The sequence below is a fragment of the Osmerus mordax genome, chromosome 17 (genome assembly GCF_038355195.1).
Source record: "Osmerus mordax isolate fOsmMor3 chromosome 17, fOsmMor3.pri, whole genome shotgun sequence".
Lineage (NCBI taxonomy): Eukaryota > Metazoa > Chordata > Actinopteri > Osmeriformes > Osmeridae > Osmerus > Osmerus mordax.
This window is the reverse complement of record NC_090066.1, coordinates 8,489,170-8,513,241: the sequence shown is the minus strand read 5'-3', so window position 1 is coordinate 8,513,241 and position 24,072 is coordinate 8,489,170. Positions and strand designations below refer to the sequence as shown.

General features: G+C 49.3%; 1 protein-coding gene across 1 annotated transcript in view; it reads left to right on the top strand.

Moving 5' to 3' along the window:
• Positions 1-24,072, top strand: part of tmem178bb (transmembrane protein 178Bb) — a 55,152-nt gene that overhangs the window by 9,730 nt on the left and 21,350 nt on the right. Inside the window, exon 2 of the mRNA XM_067254551.1 lies at positions 17,687-17,800. Within this exon, the coding sequence (XP_067110652.1) occupies positions 17,687-17,800 (114 nt within the window). The remainder of the gene's footprint in view (positions 1-17,686; positions 17,801-24,072) is intronic.

Below are 24,072 nucleotides of genomic sequence, written 5' to 3'. Positions count from 1 at the left end.
AAGCCTGAGGGTTGAAGATGTGCAGTCGCATGTGTAGGGCAAGATAGAGGAAGGCTAAAATGCTAGCTCGTCCATTTTCGCTTGGCATAACAAACATTAAACCGATGCATACCAACACTACACAGAAAAGAGCCCTCAGACCATTATATAAGGCTTTGCTCCGAATGATAACGGTGACAACAAAGACTTTATTGTTACTGGCTCTTTGGGTAACAGCGCAGGGCATAACCAAAGTGTTGAGTCAAATTATCCAAGCGGCAAGTCGACACAAAAAAAGTGAATTGGTTGTTGTCGGGGCGCTTGTACTCTTTTGTATACTTCTGCGATTTTTAGTCTCTTTTGAAACTGGGACATTTGGGATTGATTGTTTTTTCGGGATTGTAGAAAGAACTCTTTTTTTTCTGATGTGGACCTGAAATGGCTGAACTTGGTGTTGTCAGAGCCAGGAGTGCGTCTATGGCAGCAGCTCCCTGCCTCCCCCTCTCTGTCTGACCCCCCCCCCCCCCCAGCCCCCCAATAAACCAACAACAAGCCGCCATCCATCAGCAGCCATCATCATAGACTCGCTTTGAAGGGCTTCTCGTAAAACTGACCTCCATGGGGCGGGCTGAGCTGTAAATCTGACTGTAATAACGTGTGTCGTGGACGTGTATCGCCACAGTGAGAGGGAGAGATGAGGAGGAGGAGGAGGTGAAAGAGTGAAAGGACTGAGGGGAATGGGTTGTGGGGTGGGGGGATGATGATAAGTGAGTGACAAGGGGCCAGTATGAAAATACTTGAGTTTGGGAGTTTGGAGGAGATGGGAGGTTTGGAAAGAGAGAGGGAGAGAGAGAGAGAGAGGAAAGGATGGAGAAAGAAAAAGAGATGCCATTCTTGGAGAGTTGAGGCAGCCCTCTCTCATTCCGGAAGGTTGATGAACGAGAGAGGCTGATAAAACTCTGCTTCTCATATCACTGTGGGTCCGGCTGCAGCAGAGTGCCCTCTGGGTAATTGCCTTCCTGCGGGGATACTGCTGCTGTTCTCTCCCTGATTCTCTCTCTCTCTCTTTGCCTCCCATCTCTCCGCTACTTCCATTTCTGTCTTTCTGTCTAAATAATGTGCTCTCTCTTCCTTTGTCTTCATAAACTCCCAACACTCGCTTACACATTCTTTTCAAGCTTCTCCATTTGAATGGTTCAGGTCGGGATCCTTTCGTCATTTGGATGCTTAGGGTCGGTAGGTCAGACATGTCAACTCCTGAGGCATAGGAATATAACCTAGCGAGGATGGGAAATCGACCGTAGGTCAAAAGGTCAGACCAGGGTCCCAAACGGGGAGCTTTTCCAAGTCAATCAGTTAGAGAGAAGCGGCTCTGGGCTCCATGCCTTGGAAAGCCCGCTGAATTGACTGGGGTTGAATTGATAAGAAGCCAACATCCCATTTCATTTGGTCCGAATCCTTGTTTACTTTATAGTCACTTTCGGGGCACTTCTATCCTCCACTTTCATGACAGGCTGCAAACATCCAGGCAGATAATCAATGGACGCACCGGATGGCTGGCCAATTATCATTTCACCAAATAATCAGGGTGATTATCTGTCCAAATAAAGAAATGAAGTTCCCTCAGACTGCCCGCATCACGCCATCTGTAAGATTTTGTGGCTTTCACCTGTTATCGACATTCAGAGAAGGCTCTAAGGCCTAAAGGGGGGGGGGGGGGGGGGGGCGCTGTGTGATTGCAGCGTACGACAACTCATTTGCTTGATGTTGGATAAATCACCAATGTGACATTGGGCCAGACAAGGTTCCTATCGCTTATAGCACATCACTAACCTGATTAGCAACTCCCTGCACACTCTGGAAGCCTGAAGACCCAGCTGGGAGGGTGGTGGTGGTGGTGGGGGCGGCGGGGGGGGGGCGGCGGGGGGGGGCGGGGCATCATTATCTCTCTCCACACTGAATCAGGATTAGCAAGTTTGATCAAAATTTCAGTGATTCAACCTTGCCACGGTGTATTATAGATTTCCTCTATCATCCTTCGTCCCTATGGCGACAGGGTCTTTCGTTAAAGGCTGGAGGGATCTTGTGCCAGTACCACCAATGCCAACGTGTGTGGGTGTGGGGGGGGGGGCACTACTTAGTGGACAGACTGTAGGACTACTTAGTGGGCACACAGTAGCACAGAAATATTGGCGCGGGCACACACACACACACACCGAACACACACTCCTGGTTCTACAAAAGGACCAGCAGCGCCTGCAGGATTGGAACTCCTGCCAAGTGGTGTCAGTGTAGCGGTGTCAGGTCGACTCAGGAGTCTCATTACAGACACCTAGCCCTCTTCTCCTCCCTGGCCTGTCTCAACGGTGCTTTCAGGTCCGAGGCTGTCCAGGCACTTCACACACACACACACACACACACACAACCACACACACAACCACTCAGAACATGCTCGCACAACCGCACACTTAGCATGAACACGCGCGAGCGCACGCCCGCAGAAAGACGAGGACCGGGATGACCTCACTGCTCACTCTGCGGCGGGGGAATGGCTTTAGCCTGTGACCCAAATACGCCGACTCTCCTGGGCAGAAACGGGTGCAGTTGTTCAGTCTTGATTATGTAGCTGAAGGAAATTGTTCAAATCTGGAGAGTCGCATTGAATATTTGAACAAGTCATTAAACAATTGGCTTTTTCGATGCGCTTCTGTCCAGTGTCTACATCCTGTGTTGTTTAAGGGGGAACTTAAAAAAAGCAAAACAATTGTTTACCAATGTACCAATTCTCTGTAAACATAAAATATTCATTATTTGTTGGGTGAGAACTTAATAGGATGTAAATGTGTCTGGACCCAATTGGCTTATTTGAAAGTTATCTGCATGCACATCCCACTTTTTATTTGTTGTTGCAGAAACCTCACATCAAGCAAATAATGTAACTATTCCATATGCATCGTGGAATAATGTGATGCTAAAAATACGTTGTTTAAGACGAGCACATTAGCACTCTTCAAAGCACATCTATGCAGTGACTTCCATCCCTGCCCCTCTGCCTTCAGCATCCCAGGTCTTAGACTCATGTCAATGGGGCAAGACCCCCCCACACACACACACACACACTCCTGCGCCTCATTTGGTACGCCCCACAGAGTCACATCCCAGACCCTGGCGCCATCATGCCAGACTCCAATTGAATTGCATTTCCTGTCATTGGTGGTGGGATTTCTGTTAATGCAGAATGGAGCCCGAAAGGGGTGGGGGGGGGGGCGGGGGGAGCAGGAGGCGAGGGTGTGATCAGATGTTATTTGCGCCGTGCAGCATAAAACATGAACCAGCCGAGGGAAATTAGCAGATCGCTCATGAACACCTCCGCTGTCTTCTGCACCAGTCGACGAGGCAGAGAGAGGGGAGGGCTCGGGCGGAATATTCCAGAGAAAACCACGACATTTGGGGGAAGTACGGAAAACATAGGAATGGGTATGGAATAACCTACATCTAATAGTTCAAATTTCAAGGGTGAAATGAACTGTTGTAGGCCCCTACTGAGAGCGTGTTTGGTGGAAGTAACGGTAAAAGATGGAAGATCTTTTATTTGATATCGAACCCCTAACTTATCACATCTAACAGACACCTAGGTGGCGCCCAATTATTACCAATGACACCCAACAGAGATATCATCTCAGCGTCTCGAGAACAACGACTTATAAAGCGAGCAAGCACAGATGCAATGTGCACGGCATCCAGAAATGTACCCACCTGTGTGCCGAGTCACTGACTGTACATGTGTTGCATTATTGAAAGAGGGTGAAAGAGAGAGCGGTCCGTTTGCAGTTGAACCCATACTGGCCACTGACAAACTTATAAATGAATACATTTGCATGTCCCTTGTTGTCTGAACCCTAGAGGTAGGACAGACGTGTGCAAAAGTCAACCAATTCAACCAGACCTATTTTATTGCCACCACATTCCAAACAACGACAGTCAACGCTGTTAATGAATGATGGTAAACAGACTGGGGTGTTTTATTGCAGACGAAATGTCATTCCAAGTCGGCCCACAGCTCACCTGAGGTATCATCAGTGTTATGTAGACCTTCCCTCCACCGCCTGCTTGATATTCCCGTCCACACCACCTCCCACTGGTGGCAGAGAGAGAGATCAGAGCCCGGGCGACACACGCCTGCATATCGCCTCAACTGTAATTACGCTGTCGCTTGCAACTTTGGAATAACAATTGCGTAATCAGTCATATGATTGGAAGGAGTTGTGTGTGTGTGTGTGTGTGTGTGTGGGGGGGGGGGGGGGGGGGGGGGGGGGTGGTGGAGGAGACAAAACGGCGACGAGAAACGACAACAGAGCAGGGACAGGAAGTCCCCCTCGCCAACTGAAGCCGCACCACTGGGGCAACAAATTAAAGGGCGATCGTTTATTTAACGCCGTGTGCTCCCGGGGAGCGTACGAAAGCAGCTCTCAGAGTTTATTCAACTTCATTTTACACAGCAGAAAGCTTTAATAATTGCGATTAAATCAGTGTGCAGCGTAAAATTTTTAAAGGCCTGAAATGCTATAGCAGCAACTAAAGTGCTTTATTTGTGGTTTTTTTTGGGAGGGGGGGGGGGGGGGGAAATGGGAGTTTAACTTCAGCACAGTCAGGAGAGAGGGTATAAAAGGTCTTGATTAATCTATAGGAAACCCGCAGCCAACCCTGAGGCAGGAAATACTTCAGAGGAGGCCATTTTTCTTTCCTAGTTTGACTGAAATGGGGTGGAGAATTGAATGTCTGTTTTTCTTCTTGTGTTGAAACCAAGAGTAAGAAGACAAAATAATCCCCAACGGTTCAGACTTGGTAAGGTTTTCATTAAAAAAGATATATTTTTGGAACAGTTGCTACTCTTTCTCTTGCTCTCAAAAATGAAATGTGCATGCACAGTACACGGAAAAGCTGTCATTCAGCCAGAGTTCATTAAAGTTTCATCCTGCCTTTAGCCTTTCTCCTAATACTAGGCATACTTTTGTGGTTTCCAACACCATCTCTCTCCCCCCCCCGGCCCTATGGTTTGCTGTGGTCTGCCATTTTAGGTGTCCTCTCCCATGCAACGGTGACTGTTCCCCGTGAGCACGCAGAGAAACGGAGCATGATTGCTGCCGGCGGGTCCACTCCCCGCTCGGCTCGCCCTCGTAAGACCGGGAGGAAAAGGACGTCCTCTCCCGCCCTCTTCCTCTTCCAAATTCCTCGGCGCAGAGGAAAACAAACAAGGGAATTAAGGCCGCTGTGGCTTCATTAAATGGAAAAGATTCACGCTCCAGGAAAGCGCAGAGAAAAAAAACGTAGCTTTGAACAACACGGCGCCTCCTCCAGCAGCCGTCCCACAGTACAGATGGGAGAGGGAGACAGCCAGCGTGTTTTGCTGTGAAGTGGGGGGGGGATGTTAGGAGGGAATGGCCTACTGTGGACCAGTGCTGTGAAGGAGTGTGTGTGTGTGTGTGTGTGTGTGTGTGTGTTTTTTTTTTTTATGTCTCAAAGAGATTAGATGTAACAAGCTCAGTGGCATGTGATGGAGTGTTTGTGTGTGTATGTTTGTGTGTGTCTGGGTTCCTTTGGGAGGCGGGCACTAGACTGCGCTCCATGGAAATGAGAGGATGACAGACAGGGCCACAGCCGGAGTCTGGGCCTTGGGGCGCTGACTCCCGCTGCCTCCCAGACAGATTGATTGAACGGCCGTCCCGTAGATCTCGCTCCTGAAAATTTCCCGACCGATCGTTCAATCGAGGGGGGCCCCCCGACTCCGGGTCGACGGGGCCAATTAGACGTCTGTGGATTTGTGTTTGCTTGTGTCGAGCCGGCCTGGCAGCTTGTGTGCGGTTGGCTGTGTGTTTTGTGTTGAGAGGGGTCTCGCGCCTAGGTAAGGCGTAGGCGGAGCAGGTCAATTCGAGGTCTTAGTCACATCCTGGCAGGGCGGGGGGGGGGGGGGGAAGCATTCACATCTGTGCTACTTGTTGTTCCTTCCTCCTCCTCCCTCACTCGATGCCAGGCTCACACACCTAAGGGTAGTCGGAGCTCATTGGCATGTCTTGAGTGGTACGCCCCCACTGTGACTCCACGTGAGGCTATAATTAAGCCTGTATTACTCTGGCGAAGACACACAGATAAACACACATTGAGGCGCACTCTCACAGAGGCCTACTCTCACAGAGGCCTACTCTCACAGACATGCGTTGCAGGAAGCCCCGTGTACAAATACCACACATGCATATACAAAAACACCCATGGACAGACCCACACGGGCACATGAACACACACACACACACACACACAGAGTGGTGTGTGTGTGTGTGTGAGCCTCAGGGAGGCACGCCATGCTGCTGTGCCGGCCCGGGCTGACGGAGGGAGAGCCAAATCAAGGCAGTTTCATCCAGCCGGATAACCCAGGCCTAGATCCGATCAAAGAGTTGACCCACATACAGATAGACTGAGGGTTTATTTTAGAATGTGCAGTGGGGTGATGATGGAGCACCCAGAGATGGGGTGCTGATCACTTTGGGCTTTGGAAAAGATTCACTCCAGTAATGTTCTGCCCTGAATGTGGGGGCCTGGCTCTGGATGGTCCCGTTTTGAAAACTGAGGTGAAAACAACAAGACAAAACTTGGCACCCAGTTGTCATGATTCATTAGCCTAATGTATACTGTAGGTATGACCATAGATATTTTACCTCAGCTTTTGGGCAGGGGACATTTAGGTGTGTATCAGTTCCACTATCTCTATGGTTTCAGTCACATTGGAGACCAGAGCATCAAGGACTGCAGCAGAGTGGCTGTAGATAATCTAACCAACTGGGGAAAGCTGGGAAGGTTATTTCAGATATTGATGGAATTGATTTTCAGGCCTGAATGGCCAAGTCCAATCAAAGTGCCTTTCTACGCCAGGGAATCGACATGGCGCAAGAAGGAGGTGATGGGACTGGAACCTAAAGTGAATTCGTCAGCGAGAAACACTCGTCGGCCCCGTCTGGAAGATAAGGCTCGTTCTGTGTCATTGCCTCTGTTTTGATTGGATTCATTTTCTTTTGATGTTTTCTTATTCATATTCCCTCCGAGAAAATATGGCTGCATTGTCCCCTCTCTGAATTCCGAGTTCTATTCCCATCAGAGTGTGGGATCAGTGTGAGGTGTGGAATTTGCATCGCATATCGGGGAGACGGTTTTACCCACACAGTGCTACAGGCCTCTATCTTTGCCTCTCTGTCTCTCTCTCTCTCTCCCCTTGATTCTGACTCCCTCCTTTGCATCCTATTAATACTCGATTTCATCTGTCTAATTCAGACTCCCTGTCTGTCACGTCCTCACCTTACCTTCTCACGGCTTGTTTTCTCTCTCTCGCTCTCGCTCTCTCGCGCGCGCGCAACCCCCCCATTTGAGAAGTAATAATGATTGATGGGTCTGGTACAGCCATCGGTCTCTAGACCCTGCAATCCCAGCATGCACTGCTCCAGACGGGGAGAGGAGGACCCACGTCTGGGAGAGCGGGTTTGGGCTCCTGTGCGTTTAGGGCTAATGCCCTTACCTGATGTTGAGCTGTCAAATTGTTCATAGCATCCAATTGTTGTTCCGGAAACAATGCATCTGCTGTGCTTTGGAATGTTGAGCAATCCGCGATGCTTCATTTGCGGGTGTTTTTGGTAGCTCTCTGCTGTGGAAGGAACATTCTGTTTGTTGGTTGGCTCACTTGACCTGGATCTAATCCCAGTAGTATACAGGAGACCAGAAGTAAAAGTCCTCTAGAGTGACACAACATGGTTTACACTGACTGTCCTGGATTGCATGTCATTATGCCACAAATTATTATATTATTGTGAAAGAGTAAATCAGCCAGAATAGTGGAAAATATTTTGAAAAACAAGCAAAATCGCCTCATTCACTTAATTCTAGGTATTGTAGGATATTTTTGACTCGAGTATATAGTCCCAGGACAGGAATGTACAGGATTGTAATTGTTAACTCGCAATCAATTGCCTGACCGGTTTGTAAAAAAATAAATAAAAATACACACACAACAAAAAGCATGTAGGCACTGTTTTTGCATTTCACCTTGTTAAAGGTATGCTTCATTGGTCCTGGGCCATTTTATATTTGTGTCCCTACTTGGACTTCCTAAAGTAAAGGTTGCCCATACCTAAGGGCCAGCTCTGACATTTAATTCCCAAAGCAGAAAAAAAACACCTTGACTCAGCATGTTCAATTCAATAGGACGGGTGACTAGTTCTCCAATTTCAGATGGTACAGCAACCTGCTGTGATGAAAGCCTTCTCCTGGAGTCTTCTGTAACTTCTTCTGATCCTCTTTTTTAATATCTTCAGCCTGTTCTGACTGCTCACACCCTGACAATACATCGACAATCAATTGGCCTCTTGACAGATATTGTAGAATGTGAAGTTAAAATATAACATCTGTATTATCAGCTCTCTCCTTTTCAGATATAACGAAGAGGTAGATTTTCTCTAAACTCCCCTTGTCACTCCATCTTTTCAAGGTTACGCTTGGTTTGAATGATACGGGGCCAGTCTTTTAGTATTTCAATATCATATATTAATATATTAAGTCACATGAAAAGCGTTAAAATGGCTCCCTATCTTAACAAAATGGCCACCGAGTTGACAGCATGGGAATGACCAAGCGTTTCTCACAGAAGGAGAGAGATTCAGGTGATGGCAGCCATGACAGTCAGTGCTGTAGAGCAGGTTCTGGTCTCGGGAGGGCCCAGATGCTTTACTGGTAGGAAAACCTAAAGCGACGGGCGGATATTTCACAGATGACGGCCAGAGTTTGTCCTCTATGAGGAGGTGTGGAGAAACATGGAGGGTATCCATCAGTGGCGGGGGAGAGACTCCAAGCTGTAATCAATCCGTCATCACTCCCCTCCACAGCAACCCAGGGGAGAGATTTAAGGCCCTCGGTTACAGATGGCTGCTTGCTCATTGTAGGGGGGGGGGGGGGGGGGTCGTCGTCGCCCCCCCCCCCCAAGTTACACACCCTTGTGCAGTGACAGCAGGAAGTGGTTATATTTGGTTTATTCATGTAACTCTGTGTGTGTGTGTGGATGGTGTATGTGTGTGGAAGGGGGGGGGGGTTACATTTTACAGCCACAAGCCTTGTTTGCAGCTGTAATACTGGGGCTCAAGTCATCTCTTGCAATGGTAGTTTTAGGCGAAGCACCCCAACCAAAATAAACCCACAGTCTATCTACAAAAGAGGATTACGGGATTCTGGGCTTTTGGTCTTAACCTAACCTTAAATTGTGGCTATAAAAAAATCTATTGGTATTACTGGATCAAAACAACCACACACTGACATGTTGTACCTACATCATGATCATGGAAGGAGGCCCGCCTCTGACGAACCAAACGTCCTTCCTGTTTCCCTGCTGGATGACCTACCCCGCTCACTCTCCGATAGGTCACGACGCTGGCCTTGAAGCCTCAGTTCTCCGCTGTTCCTGCCGGACGCTCCATTGCATCGCTTGGAGCGTGTGGAAACCAGAATGGCCTTGGAGGAGCGGCCCGTTTTCGAACGGCGTTGTTATCTCGCGCTTCTCCCCTTTTCTTCTCTTCTGACCTTCTTTCACTCTCCAAAAGGAGAAGCCCAGGCGTTCTCTTTGTGTCCGAGGACGGCACATTCAATCCACTTCCATTCAATCAATCTCGATGGTCCCTGTAGCAAATAGAAAACGCATGAGATCCGAAGCATACCCGAAGGACTACATTTGACCATGAAACCACGACAAAGGGGAGAAAGGGAGGTAGACAACTTGGTTCCATTCCTTTGTTACTCCTCCATATCTTGTTTTAGTCTGGAAAGACTAGCCCTCTCCTCCTAGCCCCAACTGGCCTGCCTGTTTCGTCAATAGAAACACATCACAAGTGTTAGTATTTATAGAAAAAAATGCCATTCTTATGGATGGTGAAACAGAGATGGGTTCCAGTAGCTCTTAACTGTTGTTCTAGTTTCTCCTCATCAACACCCCCCGTCCACACACACACACACACACACTCAGGTTAAACACTTGTAGAGGACTGGCAATGAAAATGTGTTAAACATAATCGATTGGAATAATAACGATGACATATTTATAAATAAATCTGGTATGTAAGTGCCTATAATGGGACATGGTTTTGAAAGGCTGGGTGATGAGCGTGGAGTTGGCAGACAGCATCCTCCGGCGCATTACCACCGTCTTTTGCCTGCTGAGGTATTCAGAGTTGCAGAAAGTTGCCGGGGACACAAAAAGATTTGTATCTGTATAATTACAATCGTCCTCGTCCGTTTTTTTTCCTGATTAGATCAGCACACATATGGTAATGGCCTCTTTTTGCTGGTTTCGGCTTCATTTCTGCGGATAACAATATTACCTCTCCGCCCATTTGTCCCTGTCGTGTCAAGTGACTAAAAAAACCAAAGCTTTGTTGGAACTTCACCTCCGCCCCCTGTTCAGCGGTGATGCCATTTTGTTCATAAATCGAGCTCGGAATATGAAGCGCCTATTTTTGGGAGTCGTGGATTACGTCTTTGAGAGCTGTCGTTGGCGCCGCGTAGCGGGACGCCGATGAGGCCCTGATGAGCCCCTGCTGGGATTCACAGGAGCGGGGGCGCCGGCTTCCTGCTCTCTGATTGGAGATTATCGAGGAAGTGGCGCTTTCGTCCCAGTGTGAGGTGGAATTAGGGCAGCTAAATGAGGGGACGGATTCATCAAGGTTCCATTCGTGTGGATGTCGAGTCTCAAACAATGGACGTCCCTGTGATCAGCTCAAGACTGAAGTACATCGGAATGTGGAATTTATTTGATTTTGACCATTCAGCTGGGCTTGACAACAAACATAGCTTATCATGTATTTACGTTTAGCAATATTTCACCAGGATGGAGAAACCGGAATAAGAGAATTGTATGCCAATATACAACCTTTGTATGTTGTTCCTACATCTGTCTAACCTCAATACAACATACTGTAACCTCCCGATGGTCCCACTTCGGATCAACCCAGCAGTGGGTGTAAACTGTCTAAATGAGGATCAGCAGAGATATTGAACCACTTAACTATACATTCTCATCATGGTTGGATTTATTGGATAATTTGTATTTGTGGAAATTAAAAGTTGGGAAGGACTTCTGGCGGCCTTCCATCGAGCCCTCCGCATCAATATTTCATCACAGTCCATCTCATTTATCTTGTGCATGCATCAAAGATACTAGTGTTTATTGACGGAATTCTTGTGTGGTAGGCAGCTTTTGTGTGTGCCTGATGTACATGATCTGCGTTATCAGTGTCTGTGCAGCTACCTCGACAACAGCGACGATTAGCCATCCATGACCTCACCTCCCGCTTCCTGTACCCCTCGCGACGCCAGCCTGTCACTCAAAGAGCGGCGACGGCATCGATTCTCGCGCAGCAACACTCGCTCAGTGTCTCTTTCGCCAGGGACGCGGCGTGGCGGATAATGATAGGAACAATGTGACACACCAGATGGCCCTCTGTGATCGCATGTGGCTGAGTATAGCCGGGGCTGCGTTCACCAACTCAACACTGCTCCCCCCTGCCCCTCCTAACGATGATGGCAGACATCGCCCACAATGGGACTGAATGGGGGGGGGGAGGGACACACACGACAGATGAATTAGGTCAGGAACTAACAAGGCAGGGGCTTGAACTGTGGCAGGACCACCCATCTGGCAGAGAACCTTCCGAGCGTCTTCTGCCACGGGCACAAATGAAGCAGGGCCACGCAGCTGGCTCTATTTATATTGACCTACTACATCACACCCATGTGAATTTCCCTGCATGGCGTATTACTACACGTTAGAAACCCCATCCCAAACATTGCAAAGGGCCGGACAACCAATGGCGCTGTCGGAGCTCAAAACTTGACACTTTTTAAGAGAAGGCCACTAGGCGCTTATGTCTGTTGTTCTCACTAGCTATCCCCTGGAGAGAATCAGTCATTGTGTTATTGCATTTCGGGGTTATTAGCCTGCTAGCGATGTCGTGAGAGCTGGGAAGAGACGCTGTCAGAAGGAGAAGGATTGAGAGGGAAAGAGAGGCAGAGAGAGGGACACGACTGACTGATTTCGCAGACAACTTTTAACTTCCAGCATGTTCCTCATTATCTGCCAGGAAGTGTGTTGATGAAAAAAAGACGGGGTTTATGCTTCTTCCGTCGAAAGGAATCATCTCCTTTTTTTTCGACACCGCCTCATTTTCTGTCCAAATCCTGACTGATTTAGGAAATCGATAAACAATTTAACAGAGTGCATTGTCAGTGAGATATATTTTTTTCCTTCTGGAGTCTTATTTCTTGGATAGAAAGCCCTGTACAAAGACCAAATACCCATATCTAAAGCTCTTTGATTTGTTTTGTCATTTTGCAAGAGTTGTGTTTTTGGAAGAAAGAAAATAAGGCAAAATACCCTTTGGTATTAACTTTAAATTAAAATTAGTAGTAACACTGTTTTCCTTTAATGCCTTGGAGACTTTGAGAATGTAATTGCTATACTATATAATGGCAGAAACACATTATGGCGTTTTGGAGCAAGTTTGTAAGCTACACCCCACCACGGGACCTGAGGTTTGGGCTTGGTCATCTCCTGGTGTCGTCGTGAAGTCGTACGGCAACAAGCGGAGGTGGAGTAATGGTGACTAATGTGGCACTCCCACGCGGAGAAATAAAACAGCTAAAGTGCAATACAGCTTTGGCGCATGGCGAGGCGGAGAGCGGCGGATGTTGATGGATGGGGAGAGATATTGTAACGTATCGGCCGGGCCGCGCTTCCGATTGCCTCTCGTTCCCGACCTCCCCTCCCGCTTCACAGACAACTGCATCGCCCAAATATATGGACTTCTGTTTTCTTCTTGATGTATGTAAACTGTTCAGTTCAGTTGAGGTCAAAACTGTAAACATTACCAGAGAACCACAGTTGGATGGTAATCGACAGGTTTTGGGAACATGTACTTTTACTTTGGGACATATTTCTCAGAACCTTAGGGTGTTCAAGTTGGAAGCTGAGGATCCGGTCAACCACACAACAACACAGTGTTTCTCTAACGATCCATTGAAATGAATGGAAGCGATGTAATGAATGCGAGGAAGGGACTTAGGCGTAGCTCCTGTGTTATTATCCAGTACAGCATGCTGACCCCTGACAATGTCAACACTGGATGTACATGGTGCTCACCGCAGGGGGGAGGGCTGTCCCCCTTGTTTTGTGTCGGTGTCACCCGTGTCTTCAGTGACCCTGACAAAGTGACTTTTGTTTTGCTGTGAATACATGAGTGCATATCCACAGGCGAATGTTTGTCAGAACGGAAGTGGGTCTGTACAGCGGGTCAATTGTACTATGCCTCATCCCTCTATAAATATTTAAATGATTGGACTGGATTACCTGAGGGCTGAATAGGCTACATTTGAAGATGTCTGGAAATGTAGCCTGAACCTGTTTAGGCATTTTGCTTTTAGCCATTTGGTTGTCGTATTTGTACAATATCATTGAGGCTACAGAATGCTAAAAGTTGTATAGAAGGATCAAATCCCATTAGGGTGGTTAGTATGTTAATGTTACATTAGTAAACATCTTGCAACATGTCTGTTTGGTAGTGAACCCATTCTTGTTGCTTTGTGACATGAGTGCTGGAGTCAAGGGGTGCCAGCTGATGGTCTCACAGGACCTTATTCATAAGGCTGGAAGTATCGCTCCATTAGCTTTGTGTGATTGTTGGACACTGAGAGGGAATTGTGCGACTCACCGAATGTACAGTTCTCCCCCCCCCCCCCCCCCCCCCCCCCCCCCCCCCCCCCCCCCCCCCCCATGCCTTCACACTACACTCCCTGCACGAGTCGTGTCCATTTTCTACAATCGATTCAAATTTAATTGATCCGCGCTGCATGTAATGTGAACATGGCACCGAGAATCAGGCTTGGTCAATATCAAAGACAGAGACGGCTGACTTTTTCTACCTCCCGCACATGGGAGCTCGTCTCCACAGACAACCTATTGCCAAGCGTTCAGAGTAGCAGAACACACATATGCGGCTCCGCTACCAGACGCTAAACCCGATATTATTGACTTGAGTATGAGAGAGGAATAAAAGGAACAGTAGGCAAAAAGAAACTGAAGTTCTTTCGGTTATTTTTTCTGCCTTAGAATTATCTTAGTGTGTCCCTGTGGAGAAATTGTCAAGCTACACTGCAGCGATTTCACCTGCTTGGTTACGCAGTGAGTTAAGCCTCCTTTTTTATTTCAAAAACTGTAGCAGGGGAAACAACAAGTCACTTAAATATCGTCATTACAGACAGTCTTTGGGAAATAAAGAGGCTCTTGCTTGATTAATTTTGTGATGATTCGCCGGCGTCTGCGGGTTTAGATGGAAGCGCTCAGCAGACCTGCATAAGCAAGTGTGGCGAATTGGACGGTTTGTTTTGGTATGCGGTCGAGCAGTCGCGCAGGCCTCAGACAATCACTGTTCTGAATCCTGGGGAAAACAGGAGAAAATGCCCTTGAGATAATGCCGGTTCAAACATCCATTCAGCCTGTCAAAGGAGAAGTTGTGGCACCTTCATTTGCTTGCTCATCCTTGGGCCAGGCCCAGGTGCATTACGGGGGCTTCACATCCTAGAAAAAAGACGGCTTATTTCTCGAAGAGTGGCATGAATCCTTAAGTCGTGCAAGCAGCGTAGCAGTATTCTGCCCGGGCACGCACAGGTAAACAAAGTGTGGTGGGTACAAAGTCTGTCATCACAGAGAGGGAACATCAAGGAGACGACTCTTCCTGCCACTCGTGAGAATGGGCCCTGTCTGTGTCTCGCGTGGTGGAGGAAGACACCGAGTGGGGGATCCCTGAGACTTGACAGATTCTCAGAAAGTGTAAGCTTCTGGCGTCCTATAAAAGAGGGCGGACACACCGAACAAACTGTTTCAATCTTCTGGGGGATCACGTTAGATCTTTGGTTTCTCCTGAGTCCTTTCTTGTCTTCTCTTCGGTTCCCCTCAGTCCCGCTGTGTTCAAATGAACTGTGGCCAGTCGGTGAAAGGTGTTAGGAATGGGGCTGCGTTCACAAACCTCAGGTCTGTGAACGGTTTGTTTGTTCCAAGGTGCTTGCGGTGTGCTTGTCCCCCCCGTTCTCGAACAGTACTCCGGAAGACCTCACCTTCAAGCTCAATCAGCATAAAGCAGTAAAACAATCCCGGCCGTAAGCCAATAGAGATGACACAAGAAAATCGCCAGATGATGAACCACGATCGGAACTAAAAGGCCTTTGATCGCCATTCACCCATTACGCATCGCTCCCCGCTTAAACCGCTGCGGCTTTTCCCTCCAACATGGCGATAGTGGAAACCCCTTTCAGGAGCCCACTCGAAATGAGGATGGAGCGAGAGAGCACCTCGAGGAACGACCGCGGAGCCATGTTCAAATGAGGCCCCTGGCTGGGTAATTGAGCCCCCGTCGCCTGTTTCCAGCGACGAGCTCTCCTTTCACTCCACTCCCAAGTTTTTATCGTCCCATTTGAAAAGCCTCCAGCGCTCTTGGGCACCCACAGACCATCAGGGAGATCCATATCGACTTCAGCTTCACTGTTCACCATGGAAGAAAGATCGCTGCTGCCTCACTGCCTCCGTTTACCGAGGAAGACCCAGTGCTAAGGTTTCTCGAAAACCACAGGGACGACATTGGTCTGGCAGAGATGTATTCGATGAGAGTAGGGCCCCGAATACTGTCAGATTGGCCACAGCTCCTGTTTGGGCTGGAGATATTGTGCGTGTCTTGAGGCAACCATCGGTAAAAGGACTGGGGTTCCATTTGACAGTTATTGATGAACTAATGCCAGGATCGTGATGTCATGAAACAGGACTAGGGTTGCCCTCAATCGTTTGGACGTTCAAGGCATGTTCCTGGAAGTGTGTGTGATGTTTTGTATGCTGTTCCCTGAAGGCAATGATGCAACACAGCTGTGCCTTCCTGGTTTGGAATTCTAACCCTGTGTGTCTCTATGAGGATATAAGAGCCAGTCCCCGATCTGCTGTCGCCCATATTATCAGGAAATGCATCATGGGGTTATCAGTCAATACATCTCTCTCTGAGCAGTGGGGGGTTGCTGTGTCTCTGGGGCGGAACAGATGGAGAGATGGTCATGAACAGATAATTACAATTGTTGTTGTTGAGGTCCCTTGTGGTGTGTGTGTGTGTGTGTGTGTGTGTGTGGAGATGAGTGAGTCTGACGCTTCACGACAAAGAGAAGATGGGGGTGTTATCCGTGTCACTATGTTTGCGCAGTGCAAGTCTCACCAGACTGCCGTAATGCAATTTTCAGCACCCCCCCCCCCCCCCCACGCACACACAAACACAGCAAATGCTCCCCCCCCCCCACACACACACACACACAAATGCACACTTCCAAATGCCTTGCTGGAGATGATTAGAGCGGACAAGTCATAATAGCGTCAGAGAGGAACCCAACTCGATCTCTCGCCGGCGCGCAGATTACGCTCTCATGATGAGGAAACGCCATTTGTGGCGTTATCAAAATGGGAAATCAACACAGAACCGTGTCCAGGGAATGAAACGGGAGAGCCCTGGCCCCGTTGTGTTGCGTTGCAATGCAGGGGAAACAATGCAACGGAGGGAGAGAAAAAAAAAACACGGACAGAGAAAGGGAAGAAAGAGAGGAAGTTACTTTTGAGGAAAGGTGAAGTGATGAAGAGGGAGCTTGTGTAGCTTTGAGCGTGTTCTCTCTCCGGGGCGCTAGGGGAGGTGGGGAGTCGTCTCCCAAGGGAGGTGGGGCTGGGGAGAAGAGAGGCAGCTACAAATTGTCCCTCTCGCAGAGCTCCACTAACACTGAATAATAGGCTCAGAGGCCTCTGCTGTCAAGAGTCAGCGCAGTCCTCAGAGTTCAGACCAGCTCTGGAGAAAATGGCTGCCATTTTTTTTTTTGCTGTGTCAGCTGAGAGAAACCTCTTCCTGCTCTGCACCTGGCAGTCAGGTGGTCAAGAGAAGCCAGAGGGTCAAAGGTCATTGTTCACATGGAATGAACCCTGATTCTGTTTCAGTGCTGTCACCATTTTTAATAGTGGAGGAATTATGCTGCTTTATCAATTTGCAAGTTTCTCTTTATCTTGGACAAAAAAACAGCTGAATGGAACGACATGGTTGGAAACCTACTTAGCAGTCGTTGAAGGAACACTTAAATTCCTTGATGGAATCCACGAAGCCATCGTTAATTAAAAAACTTGAATAGCTTCCCAAACTGATTGGTTATGAGCTTTTTGATGAAGGAATTGTTCCGTCTGACAAGTGGGATGTCACAGAGAAAAGTCGTTCCATTATGTGAATGTGGACGTACCCTGCCAACACAATGGGCTTCGTACAATAGGATTTTGACATTCCATTGTCTCATGACAGCAAAGACATGATTACTCAATAAGAGACGACAGAAATAACCACGGTTGGGCCTCGCGGTTTGAGCACACAAAGATGGACTCCTTCCACCTCCGTGTTCCTGTCATTTGGTTCTAAGATTACACCCACTCACAGGTAATGATCCAGAATAAACGCTGTCACTATAACACACTTCTTTCTTTCCCTTTCTCTCCTTTTCTCTCTCTCTCTCTGCCTCTCTGCCTCTCTCTGCCTCTCTGCCTCTCTCTGCCTCTGCCTCTCTCTCTCTTCAGGTTCACTTGTGCGGTGCTCCTACATCAAGTACCATTACTCCTCGGCGACAATACCCAAGAACCTGTCCTATAACATCACCAAAACCATCCGCCAGGACGAGTGGCACTCCTTACGTAAGTGTTCCCCATCAGACCAACCCACTTTCTGCCCTCGGCTGCTTTGAGCCGGATCACACATTCACCGCCCCAGTATTTCTATGAAAACAAACACAATACGTGTTGCGATTTACACATCGCAAAATCCAGTTTTGTCTCCAAACTGGATGCATGCCGGCTATGGAAAAGGCTTGCGGGTCTGAATGTTCTTGTTCGGAGCTACAAGTTCCCTCTTTCACAAGTGGTTCGTTTTTTTCCAACAATCATATTTGATTGATCTCTCTCTCTGTGTCTCTTGAGCATCCCTGCTGTTTACTGAAACTGCGTTAACAACACCAACAAAGAGCAATCACATTTCACTGTTGTTCTTCCCTTGGGCTCCAGTTTACCAACGGATCTGATCTGCTGCTCATTCCAAGTGGAGAACTCTGCCTAGCTTTTAATTTGCATTGTTCCCCCACTTTGGCTCAGCATTGGAACGCCGTGCCACAGAGGGAAAATAGACACTGCTGCGAAAATATAACCTCTTTATTCGGTGGATGGATAGTTAGTCATGGAGCTGTGAGCAGAAGTTTTGGATCACATTTTCGAAAACTGTTAAAACTAAGGTTGCACTACTGTGTAAGTCAATTACGCAAATTCTCTACATTTTGACAGGGGAAATTCAGGTGGGCAGTTTAGTCAGAAAATTGTTTTTCCAGTCGGGTACACAGAATACCTCTCCAACGCTCTCAAGACAAACCGAGCTTTCTGATGTAGTCTGGCCAATTATAGATAAGTGGAGAGCTAATGTGTCTGCATATTTGGACTCTCAAATGTAGGACTGCGGTCGGCATCCCAACTGCAGGGATAGGTCCACGCTGTACCTGTCAGGTACCATTGCTCAGATTAAGGGGGGGGGGGGTCACAGGAAGAGAGATGGCGGGAGTGTGTAGGGGGGGGTGTGGCCAGCCGTTTTAGGCTGTAGGGCACGCCATGGCCCCAAACTGTCACTCGTTCTCACTCAGCCGCAAAGTGAGGGAAAGTCTCTCAGCCCCATCTTCCTTTATCTTCCTTTCCCTCTCTCCCCCCCCTTCTTTCTCTGTCTCTATCTCTGCCCTTTTCCACCTCTCTTTCACTTACTGTTCCTTTGCCGCCCCCCCTCGAGAGAGCCGTTTCAAAAGCACTCATCGCCGTCAAGGAAACCGTGATGAAAAATACATGCTTTATGCAAGTCAGAAATGTATTCGGTAAAGTCTTTTTTTTTTTTTTTTTTTTCTCAGCACCCAGTGTCTGGAGCTGGATAAATCAGTGAATGGCGTGCCTCCGTGCTCGGCGGTTCAGGGGCGATGCATTAAGACCAACTCGGCTCCATAAACATACGTTACATACACCAGGGGCTCTTCTGACTCGAACAATCCCCCGGCTACACCGTTCTCACCTCCCGACGAAAGACAAAGGGGGAGGGGTCGGGAATGAAAAAGAAACTTGTCTAGCGTGGAGCCGTTTTGAAGGGGGAATCAATTTCAGGGGCGGGGCTCCTGGGGTCCTGTGTGCATACAGTATCAATATAGAGCAAAGGGCTTGTGTTTGAGTATCCGTTTAATCTCCAGACCCAGAGATGGCACCCTGGAACACACGGCCACTCAGGCTCCTGCCAGTGAAGGTCATCTCCACTGCCTCCTGTGTTGAGGTACCTATTACTGGCTGCATCCACAAACCCGCTCCATCACTGATAAGTATATCCCCCTGATGGATGCCCTGTCGTTCTGTGTCGGGTGTGAAAAAGCACCGAAAAAGAAAACCCGAAAGGGCAAATAAACTGGCCCCCTGCCCTGATGGTGGGCATATCAGCTCCCAGGCTAATCGATGAGGGGCCAGTGGGTCCCATATTAATCCAGGGGGTGTGAGGGACCTGTTAATACGGGAGTACAACTGGGTAGCCATCACACACACACACACACACACTAACTGTCACTTGCGCAGACACACAAAAATACATGCACACACACTCACAGGGCTTAATAGGCCGTTATTGAGAAACACCGTTTGGTCAATGCTGAGGCAATTAGCTAGCAGGCCCAAATTCAAATAGTTTGGACAGGTCAGTGAGTGTGTGTTTGTGTGTGTGCGTGTGTATGTGTGTGTTATTGTTTCCAGGAAAGCCCTGGCAGTGTTTGCATGACAACCTGATCTTGACTTACACAAAGTGCGTGAAATTGAGCTCAGGCAGGCCTGACAATTTCTCCGCCGCTCTGGGGCTACGTGGAGGAGAGGAGTGTGCAGAATGACATCAGCAGTAGTTCAAAGTCATAAAGATGAACATGATACTCATTTGTTTCTGCCAGTCAAAGAGGCCGGATAGAGGCGATGGCAGCAAAAGTCATGAAAGAAAACACTTTTCCTATTACGTCTGAACATCAAAGCAACTGTTGAGGGTATACATCAGACCCCCGGCCGCCCCTACACACACACACACACACACACACACACACACACACCCAGTCAAAGCTACGCAGTGCTTGAGTTTTGCTTTTTTTTCTGGGTGAGGGTGAGAGGTGGGAGGGTAGAAAGTATTGAGGCAATGTAACATCCTAAGTACCGGGGAAGAGGGATTAAGCTACATCAAAAGGGAGCGCCAGGCAGGAGCCGTCGACAAACGTGACCCGGCGTGATCTCCGCGGTAGCAGTCGAAAGGATTAGGTCTGTTTCGTCTTCTTTCTCGGGGGGGTGGGGGGGACTACAGTCCGCGCACTCGCGTCACTGACTGTAGTTCCAAAGATTAGGAGGCGAGCGGGTCTATATACTTAGAAGAAGTCTACCCGTGACGGGGATTTGCCTGATGGGGGAGAAGAAGAAGAAGTAGAAGAAGAAGCAGCATCGCCTCGAAAGCTGTAACCGCTGTGTAGGGTCGCAGCTTTCAACCCGCCGAGCTGGTTATGCATATCCTCTCTCTCCCTCTCTCCTACTCTCTCCCTCTCTCTCCTACTCTCCCTCTCTCCTCACTCTCCCTCTCCTACTCTCTCCCTCTCTCTCCTACTCTCCCTCTCTCCTCACTCTCCCTCTCCTACTCTCTCCCTCTCTCTCCTACTCTCCCTCTCTCCTCACTCTCCCTCTCTCTCCTACTCTCCCTCTCTCCTCACTCTCCCTCTCCTACTCTCTCCCTCTCTCTCCTACTCTCCCTCTCTCCTCACTCTCCCTCTCCTACTCTCTCCCTCTCTCTCCTACTCTCCCTCTCTCCTCACTCTCTCTCCTACTCTCTCCCTCTCGTCTCCCTCGTTCTTTCGCGCTACCTCGCACGCTCGTCCTTTGATCTTATGGCCCCGCCACCGCCTCTGGGCTAGCCTGTCCAGATAGATCCGGCTAAAGACCCCGTCAGATGGTTTCCTACTGGAACCTGTGGCGGCAGCGGTTGTCAGCCCCATTCGGGGGGGTGTGACTTAGAACGTCATGGCGGCGGCAGGCAGACCCCCGCACAGCTGTGGGTCGACAGCAGGACGGGGACCGGCGGTGGGTGGGGGAAGGTGCCACCTCACCGTGACTCATCTCGGATCCCTCGCACTCCTCTCCCAATACAACCCCCCCCCCCCCCCCCCCCCCCCCCCCCCCACCACCACCACCCGCTCAACCCCTCGCTCCCCCTCTTGTCAAGAGCGACCTCATACTGGTGTCACCAGCGCCGGTTACGACCACCTTCCATCTGTGGCGTTGGCAGCTCGCCGCTGTAGTGGAACCGCACCTGCGTCCCCGCACTTTCACCGTGCAGCTGATTGGCGGAGGCTGTCAGGGAGCCACGCGCGCAAGATGACCGAACACGACGTCGAGGCACGATCGCTTACACATACCAGAGGTTCAAATGTGCCGATATCTAATTGAATGGGGAGCAGGATGGCTCTGCCGAACGGAGACAGAGAAGGTTTCAGGTTCCGTGCGTTCCGACGTGTCCTGCGTCTAAAAATGCTTTCCGCCTCCTGTGATTACCAATGGCTGCCGGCGCCATAGATTTGTCCATTTCCATCCTGATTACTGGATTCAGAAATAGCCTTGAGACGTTCACCATCCAGGGCTGACATTTGCACTGTTGCCATGCTAACGTGCCTGAGCCGAGTGCGAGATGGCAGTGACGATAGAGAAAGAGCGAGGGAGGGAAACGGAGAGATGCGAGAGGGAACGGATTGAGAGAGAGAGAAAGAGTGAAATGAAGACATTTGAGAGAGTGAGGAGGAATCGAGCCCCCTCCCCCCCCTCCCCCCCTACACACACACACACCCACACCCTCCCCCCCATCATAAACCCCATCCAACTTAGCAGGACATCAACTCATCAGCGCCCTGCACACCTCCCCTCAGCCTTCCCTTACAGGGAGCGTGCAACATTCATTAGAGCCTCCGACATCTTCACAACAATGCCTTTGGGTTCCTCCTTTGCTCTCGCGCTCTCTCTCTCGTTCTTCACTCCAGTTCTCCGAGATGGAGGCCCGTCAGGGAAATCGAACGAAACAAGATATTATTAGCACCACATTAGCAGGTTTCCCCTGAGGTCAGCAAGTTGGGCTTTCTGATTCATTTTCAACTGACAATCGCTTGAGCTCGCCCCTTTAAGTATTAATGTCCTTTCTTTTCCTCTCCAGACCATGATAGGGGCAGAGAGGGAGGGGAGGAGGAGGAGGGAGGGGAGGTGTCTGAGGGGAGGAGGAGGAGGGAGGGGAGGTGTCTGAGGGGGGGAGGGAGAGGAGGTGTCTGAGGGGGGGGGAGGAGGAGGAGGAGGAGGAGGAGGAGGAGGAGGAGGAGGAGGAGGAGGAGGAGGGGGGGGGGGAAACACTAGATGATTCGGATGGGACTTTGGAGGCTCCCAATTGGTTTTGCTGTTACCTAATGCAACGTTACACCACAGAGCCAGCCAATGGGGACCCAGAGCTCGTTAATATTGCACAAGTGACCTTGTAAGCTACATCGTGCCAGGTTGACCCCTGAGGAGATGTCGTCAGACGTTCGATGTGCACATGGACATGGCATTTGAAAGGTTTGCCGTGCATTTCTTTCTAACGTGTAACAGGTCACAGTCTCATCCGCGCGTTACGCACATGCCGTCTACCAGTTCAGTTTTCCACGCGGTTGTTTTGCTAACGCCTGCAGCATATCCTCCACGTAATGAACATGTCAGGGTGTGTCGTTTTACAGAGGGGGAAGGCTCTGCGTCTTCCGAATGCGTTTCTGTCTGATGTGAAAGAATTATGCAAACCCGAGATAATCATGGCGATATTAATTAGCTGGAAAGTAGGTATGTTTCCATTTTTAGACCTGGGGTGGAGGCTGGTGATTGACAGGAAACCTCACACAAATAAGCACACACAAATAAGCGCACACACACACACACTCACTGAAAGCCTGTGACTGAAGAAAGAGAAGCAGACCTTGCAGAACGCATTCATTCCCCCCCTTGTTTGGGAGTGATTGATGGAAAGTACAATCAAGCCTAATTAAGGGGGGCGGGGTGGAGGCACATAGCCCCCCCTGGAGGCACACATAGCGGACGCTCTTGGATCGATGCACCTCATTACACACATGCATTCCAAGCCCTCTGGATGAGCTTGGAATCAGTTTGTTGCGCCCGTGTGACCACCACGCCCGCGGGGGGGCAGTGATTCATCACTGGGCTGGACGGCAGGACTTTGCGTTCCAGGGGTCCCAAAGCCAAGCGTCTGGGGCGGGGGCAGCGTCGTCGACCAGCGAGACCCCCTCGTCTTCGAGCCCAAACGGAAAGGTCTGGCAAAAAAATAAATAAAATGCTTTTGGATAGAGGAGATGATTTGTCCCATGGCAGTGTGCTACTTGGGGTCTGCAGTTAAACAGGAAATGCCTTGGCAAGGAGAACAGAAAGTGTTTGTTTGTGCATATGTGTTTTATTTTTTTGGTCTCGACGTAATCTCTTGTCTGCAGATACTGTATGTGAGGGGAGCAAAACGACCTTTTTTCTAGAGGTCATGGCGGGTCTTATGAACACCCATCGATTTCCCCCTGCCCCCCCCCCCTCCATCACAGAGTATCATTTGCATTTACACGGCGCTCCAACCCCCCAGCCACTATGGTGCATATGTCTTCTTCAGCGTTTTCTGGCACCTCACCCCCCCCCCCCCCCCCCCAACCTCCTTCTCCCCCACCTCATCCTATGTTTCTCATCCCCTCTCCCCCCCCCTCCCTCCCTCTGAAGCTGGGAGAAAGCAGCCTCGGAGTGACGGCTCATGTCTAATCCTCAAAGCAGTGGCTGCAGCAGCATTGATTCCCCTCCCACATTCTCCTACTACAAATAAA